The sequence below is a fragment of the Fukomys damarensis genome, unplaced genomic scaffold, assembly GCF_012274545.1.
Source record: "Fukomys damarensis isolate Sample0158 unplaced genomic scaffold, DMR_v1.0_HiC HiC_scaffold_1, whole genome shotgun sequence".
Classification (NCBI taxonomy): Eukaryota; Metazoa; Chordata; class Mammalia; order Rodentia; family Bathyergidae; genus Fukomys; species Fukomys damarensis.
Genome location: NW_022900913.1, coordinates 62578976 through 62586685, shown reverse-complemented (window position 1 = coordinate 62586685; position 7710 = coordinate 62578976). Strand labels below are relative to the sequence as shown.

General features: G+C 37.3%; 1 protein-coding gene across 1 annotated transcript in view; it reads left to right on the top strand.

Annotated features, from left to right (window-relative positions):
• LOC104871420 (zinc finger protein 709-like) overlaps nucleotides 1–7279 on the top strand; it is a 9196-nt gene extending 1917 nt beyond the window's left edge. Inside the window, exons 3-5 of the mRNA XM_033761629.1 lie at nucleotides 4598–4724; nucleotides 4922–4982; nucleotides 6419–7279. Coding sequence (XP_033617520.1) covers nucleotides 4637–4724; nucleotides 4922–4982; nucleotides 6419–7184 — 915 coding nt within the window. The 5' untranslated portion in view covers nucleotides 4598–4636 and the 3' untranslated portion in view covers nucleotides 7185–7279. The remainder of the gene's footprint in view (nucleotides 1–4597; nucleotides 4725–4921; nucleotides 4983–6418) is intronic.
• The last annotated feature ends 431 nt before the right edge of the window (nucleotides 7280–7710 follow it).

Here is a 7710-nt window from a genome sequence, read left to right as displayed (position 1 = left end):
TTTTTTTTTTTTTTTACTTTTATTGCTACATGTTTAAAGTACGTAATGGTTACATTCATTGTAGGGAGTTGGTACATGTCCATAACATATTTCAATCATTTTCCCCTTAGAAATGAAATTCTCAATTGTTGCTCTGAACATGGCCTATTTGGGTGAATATTTCTTGTGATTTTGAGATGCCTTGTACTATGTAGTTATTAGATGGAGTATTATGCAGTATCCAGCTAATCCCTGTGAAGTACAATATTATTGGTTTAACTGTCCCATTATAGATTTTTCTCCTTCCCTCAGCTACTAATTGCTGATGGAGTTGTTTTGACATCTTTAGACATAATTGCGGTTCAGTGATGTTTCTCTGAATGTTTGAGTTTTACCACATGTACTTCGATGGTCTGTTTAGTAGAATATGTATCAATGACTCTTCTTTTTAGAGAACTGGCTCATCTGATTACCATAATCATTGTTTATTTTGAGGTACAAATTGAATAATGTCAGATTAATATAGATTTTGCAGATTTGATTGTATCATTGAGAGAATTGTGTATCATTTTGCGTAGCTTTCTGTAAAATCTACCCTCATCAGTGTTACTGTCAGGAGCATTTCCACGTAAAGTTTGGGGAGAATCATTTCATAATTAAAGTATGACTGTAGCTTTGCCTTGGCCAAGAGCTGGATATGGCATGTAGAAACACAACTTCATTTTGCCCCTGGTCGCAGTTTAGCCCTCAATAGCCTGTGAAGCTGTGGCTCTCAATGGCAGGATGACACCAGCTGAAGACATCCTGATTTCTGGAGAGCCAAGTAGAATACAAAAGAGAAAGGTCTCATCTGGGGAGGGAGGAAATCCTTATTGGCTCAGCTCATCCCACCTCCTGAGGTGGGAATACTCTCCTTTCTGCTCTCACCTGCATGAGATCTGCATCTGCAGGGAATCAGACATGCAGTCACCTTGGGTCCCACAAGTCACCCCATACTCCCTCCAATTATTGTGTGTACCAAATAAATAGTGGCTAACTCAGAGAGTCTTTGTCTTTGCCCACTCTGAGTCACTGACCTCCCAGTCCCACATATACCTCATATACTTTGAAATTACACACAAGTCTCTATTGTCTTTTTCCTTTCCTTTTTTTTTTTTTTTTTTGTACCAGGGATTGAACTCAGTACCTTGTGCTAGCAAGGCAGCAGCTGTGCCACTGAACTAACCCTCCAACCCTCTATTGTCTTTTTTCTCTTCAGTCCTTGCCCTTCCCCTTTCTAGGTAGTCTGAGGATTGATTGCCCTCTCATATGTCAACATAAAAACCACTCCTGTTTAGGTGAGCTCAGTATTGGGAACATAATACTCATGTGTAGTCACTGATCAGCTCTGATACTTGTTCTCTCTCTCTTTGACCATCGAACCTGTCCTCCTGGTGGGCAATATAGTTTGACCAGTGCTTGCTTGCTGGGATCTGAGGGGGGGGCTCCTGTTTTCAACTGTGTTGCTTTGTTTATTGCTGTCCAGTGTGCAAATTATGTCTCCTGTTTTCATATATAAATTAATATGTGCATTCTTTTTGGGGGGGTACCGGAGAATCAAACTCAGATCCTTGTGCTTGCGAGGCAGGTGGTCAACCACTGAGCTAAATCCTTGGCCCTTAATATATGCTTTCTTGATGGTAACTTCATGTTTTAATTTTTTTTTTTTTGTACCAAGAATTGAATTCAGAATCTTGTATTTTTTGTCGTTGTTGTTTTGTTTTTCTTTTTGTTTTTTGTTTGTTTGTTTGTTTTTTGAGACAGGGTCTCACTATGTAGTTGAGACTGACCTGGAACTCACTATGTAGCCCAGGCTGGACTCGAACTCACAGTGATCCTTCTGCCTCAGCCTCCCGAGTGCTGCGATTACAGGTGTGCACCACCATGCCCAGCTGAACCTCGTATTTGTGAGCCAGGTGGCAGCACCACTGAGCTAAATCCCCAGCCCTTGTATTTGAATATTTTGCAATAAATTTTACTTTCATAATTGTTGGTGAGTTTTAACACTAGTGACAATGTGAATATCTGAGAATACTAAGAAAGTTTCTTCAGTGGACCTTGGGCAATGGGTGGGAGCATCCAGGTGATACCTGATCTGACTCAATCTGTCTTGTGCCATGCATGACCACTGTTCCACTTGGGAGACTTTTGTTAAATTCACCATGTATGGGTTATGTGAACAGTGTTCTTTTAGCTTCTTCCTTTGGAATTTTCAATATATGGTTATTATAGAAATCATAAGAGAACTATTTTTAGAGTTTTTATTTTCCTCTCATTATTGTTCACAAGTGCTGATATATAAATCAAGAGCCAAGTGCTTTCTCACCCATTCCATTGGTCTTGTGATTCAGAATTTTTCAAGTTTACTTGGAAAGAATAACATCTATCTCCAGGAATAATACCATGGTGTATTCTCTGGATATTGGAAAGAAGTCACTGGTCTACAGGTTTTGGTCAACTCTAAAGTCAAAGTAATGAATGTGGAGTTTATCAATTGATTCTCTGTTCTTACATATCTATATCCTTATTGTGTTATTTCATACTTCCATTATCTTTAGTGATTTTTTCTACTGATTTTCTCAAAAATTCTTGGTGCTTTATATTTATTCTGTGTTTTTTTCTGTTTGTTTGTTTGTTTGTTTTTTTGAGACAGGGTCTCACTGTATAGTTGAGACTGACCTGGTACTCACTATGTAGCCCAGGCTGGTCTCAAACTCACACTGATCCTCCTGCCTCAGCCTCCCAAGTGCTGGGATTACAGTCATGCACCACCATGCCCAGCCTGTGGTTTTTTTGTTTTTTGGTTTTGTTTTTTTTTTTTCAGTTAGATACACTGTAGTTATTTTTTTAGATTTGGGTTCATTGTACTTTGTTTCCTGTACAAAATCTTTATACTGTGTACACAGCAAATACTTTCTTGTCTTGTTTATATCTTATGGTTTTCATATATATTTTACTTTTTCCTTTTAATTCTTTTAGTTGATTATATTGAGGAACACCTTTTTTCACATTTAAAAAGGTATTTCACTATGAATTCTTAAGTCATTCAAGGTTATCTTTCCCATTTCATTATATAAGCTAATTATTTCATGTAGCATACTAGAGTATAAAATCTAAATTTCTAAATACATACTTGTTTCTCCCTGAACATAATGAAACAGACTGTGATTTCTTTTAGAGATGTATAACACCAGCTCTATCAAGAATCAATTTTCCACATATATGTGGACCCACTGAGGTCTGTCTTCCATTCCTGAGATCCATTTGTCATTTTCTTGACTAATTGTACAATCTTGAAAGGTGGAGTTTTAGTGTCATTCATGTATATTATGGAAGCTATCAAAATTCTTATTTAGAAAGTATTGAATGCCATTAGTATTTTATTATAGTGTACAGCTATAATTATTTTTTTATTTTATTGTTTTGGTATCAGGGATAAAACTTGGGGCCTTGCGCTTGCGAAGCATGTGGTAGAACCACTGAGCTAAATTCCCGGCCAGCTGTAATTATTTTTAACAAATCAAAAATGTCATTTGCAAATGACTTTTTTTTGTTGTTGTTTATAAATGTTCGTTTTTTTGTGGGGAGTTTGAGTTAGGATTGATCTTTGTATTTCAGAGCTTCAATCAATCTTACTATGTAGCTGAGGCTGCAGCAGCAGCTGCCTGCAGCAGCTTCCCAAGTTCTTGGATTATAGACATGTACTAACACACCTAGATGAAATTTTCCTCTTTTGCCTAATTACTTTGTGATGTACTGATTTTCAATGCTTACTACATTTTATTCATCTTCTTCCCCTCATATGCACCTAGCATTTCTTATATTTAAGCTCAAGGAGGCCACTTGGGGACACTGAGATTTAAGATGTTTTTCCAGCCTTTTCCTGTTTTCAGTGTTCATGGAGTTGTTCTAATAAAACTTTTTCCATGAAATTTTAATTATTACTCATATGCCATATTTGATATTCAGTTATTTTTCTTATGAAACCAAATTCAAATTTAAAAATGCTGCTTAAGTAAAATCAAACAAGGAGGGACTTAACACCATAGAAAGATTTGAAAAGAGATGTTACCTATGGACTATCAAAGCCATACATTAGATATTCATCAGCCCCAGTGTTTAGTGGATAGTGATCTTGTAGGCTTCTTCTATGAGCTTCGCTGTAGAGACAGTTAAAAGATACCCTTGCAGTGACCTAGCAAAATAACCAGTGCTTGTATTTTGCTGTTTCATTAGCATTGCTGTGTGAAAAAAAAATGAATGTATGCTTGAAAATGATAAGACTTGGAATTAATATTTGTTACTAATATCGGAAGGATTCAACCTCCATTCAGCTTATGTTTTGTTTTGTCTTGTTTTATTGAGACACAGTCTTACTACGTAGTTCAGGCAGGATGTGAACTCACTGTGTAGCCCACACAGGTCTTGAACTCATAGCAGTGCTCCTGCCTCACTCTCCTGAGTACAGGGGAGTACACGTTTGCACCACCATAGCTCTGAATTCAATTTTTTTATGACAGCTGAGGTATCCTATACTGTGAGTCTCAACTTTCCTTTGAGAAATATCTCTGATGTTTAGGAAGAAGTGACCTTTGAGGATGTGACTGTGAACTTCACCATGGAGGAGTGGGCTTTGCTGTATCCATCCCAAAAGAAGCTCTACAGAGATGTGATGGGGGAAACCTTTAGGAACATAGCTGCTATAGGTAAGGATGACATCTCTTTCCCATCTATATAATCAGAGAGTATTACTTATTGCTCATCAGTGCTGTCTCATTGGAAAGAAAGAAAATATTCTGAAGAATATCACAGGCCTGGTTACATTATATCATGAATCCAATTGAAATCTTAATTTTTATGTAATAATATACTGACTGCTTATATTTCTATGTCTACAACTCAGGAAGAATGTGGAATAACCAGGAAGTTGAAGAAGACTACAGAAATTACTGGAGAAATCTGAGGTAATTTACATTCGCAAGGACAAAGAATGTTCCTCGAGGGTAGGGGATGTAGCTCAGTGGCATAGTGCCTGCCTGACAAGCACAAGATCCTGAGTTTGATCCCCAGTACCAAAAAAAGAATGTTTCTCAATACTCAGTGTGTGAGCAGAAAATCAAGGAAATGAGGCAAGTTCAATTTAATGTAACACATGTTCTCCAAAGATGTGTACAGCTTGAGTAGGTATAATCTGACAATTTAACTATAAAAATATATGAAATTGCATTTAGGAATTATATATAGGTATATATGTAAAAATAAACTTTGAATTTTGACAGGAACCCATCTTCGAGATAATTGTTCACATATACATGTGAATTTGAGATAATCTGCTACCTGAAAATTGCTAACCTTGAAGGAGTATTGAAAGTACAGATGAATGCTAGTGTTGTAATAGGTGTTTTGCACATGTGCTGCAAAGAATTGAGTCCATTCGTGATTGAAATTTCTTAGAAGGCACCCTCCAAAATTAGTGGTACAATGTTAAGTACAGCTACTATGATAAAGCAGTATACAGATGTCTTGGAAGCTGAAAATATAAGTTCCATTTGATCTAAGCATATGTGTCGAGTATATTCTTAAAAGAGTTAACATTATCATATCATACTGATATACGCATACTCATACTCAAAGCAGGCCAATTTTTAACAGCTAAGCCCTAGAATCGGTTTGATGTCCATCCCTGGGTGGATGCATGCATGAAGAAATTGTTGATATGCCGGTGATGGTACATTCTTGTCAGTCCAGCACTCTGGGGAGCAGATTCTGCAGCCTGTCAAGGTGAAGCTCAGCCTGAGCCACTTACTCATCAATGAGGATCTCTCAGAATGAGAAATGAAGCAGCTAGAGATTTTTTTCTAAGACCTCTTGTTAGCAAGGAAAAGAAATAGAAAATGGACTACATAGTTAACCAGAAAGATGAATGATATCATGTCATTTGCTAAAAGAAATAGGTGGATTTTTATCACATCCTGTTAAGTGAAATAACTCAGGCATAAAATGTGACGTGTCACATGGTTTCTCTTCTGTGACAAACCGAAAAGTATAAATTGGTGAGTAAAATAAAGGTGATTTTTTAAAAAAAGGGATAGCTGGTGTTTTGGAGATGAGAAAGACAAGAAGGGTAAGGAGAGAAGGAAGAGAGGGACCTGGGAAAGGTATTAAAATGATCTGTATGTGGTATAACTATTGTGAGTTGCAGAATATGAAGCTAAATGTTGGAAAATATACCAAGTTTGAAATTTCTACATGAATACCCCTGTTGTGGGAATGGGTGTTTTGAAGATTTCCTTCAAGGCATCCTGTTGATTCATTGTGTAAATTTCTTAGCAGGCATCAAACAGAATTTCTGGTAAATCATTAACATGGAGACCCAATTATTGTGACTTTTTCTTTACAGAAATGAAGAAGTAGAGAAATGCTATCAGTATAAAGCTTGGAATCAATACGAAGAAACGTTCCTTTGTACTCCAGTTGCCAATGTGCACGGGAAACAAGCTGCTTCAACACCACCTGAAAGCCTTGCTTGTAGTGAGGCTCTGATTGGTCAGTGGTCACAAAATGTGCCCACCACGGCTCTCACTGTGCTGAAGCCATATAAATACTCGAGATCTGAAGAGAATTTCTGTAAATGTGTTCAACATGGAAGAAACTGCAGTGATTTCCAATCTTTTCAGAATGATAGAAGGACAAAGGCTGGAGAGAAAACCTGTGAATGTGATCAGTGTAGGAAAATCTACTATGGTCTTAGTGAAAGAACTCATCATAGAGAGAAGGCCTTTGTATGTAAGAAAAATTCGAAAGCTTCTGGCACACACAGTGATGTTGAGATCCATGAAAAAAATCACAGTGCTCAGAAATCCTATGTATGTGAGCAATGTGGGAAAGCTTTCAGCACATATAAATATGTTAAAATACACAAAAGATTTCACACTGGGGATAAACCCTATGTATGTAAGCAGTGTGGGAAAGCTTTCAGCACAAGCAGTAATTGTAGAGCACATGAAAGAGTTCACACAGGGGACAAACCCTATGTATGTAAGAAATGTGGGAAAGCTTTCAGAACAAACAGTTATTGTAGAATACATGAAAGAATTCATACTGGGGAGAAACCTTATGCATGTAAGCAGTGTGCAAAAGCTTTCAGCACACTTCGCGTTTGTTGAAGACATGAAAGACTTCACACTGGGGAAAGACCCTTTGTCTGTAAGCACTGTGGGAAGTCTTTCACTAGAAAAAGTGCTTGTCAAACACATGAAAAAATTCACAGTGGGGAAAAACCTTATGTCTGTAAACAATGTGGGAGAGCTTTTACCACACGTAGATTTTGTCAAATACATGAAAGAGCTCACACAGGGGAGAAACCTTATATATGTAAACAATGTGGGAGAGCTTTTACCACACGTAGATTTTGTCAACTACATGAGAGGACTCACACTGGGGAAAAACCCTATTTATGTATGAAATGTGGGAAAGCTTTCACCACACATAGATTTTGTCAAATCCATGAAAGAGCTCACACAGGGGAGAAACCTTATATATGTAAACAATGTGGGAAAGGTTTCAGCAGAAGCAGTTATTGCCAAAAACATGAAAGAGCTCATACTAGGGTGAAGCCTCATATATATAAGCAATATGGGAATGCTTTCATCACACATGGTGATTATCAAAGACATGAAAGTCCTCTTACTG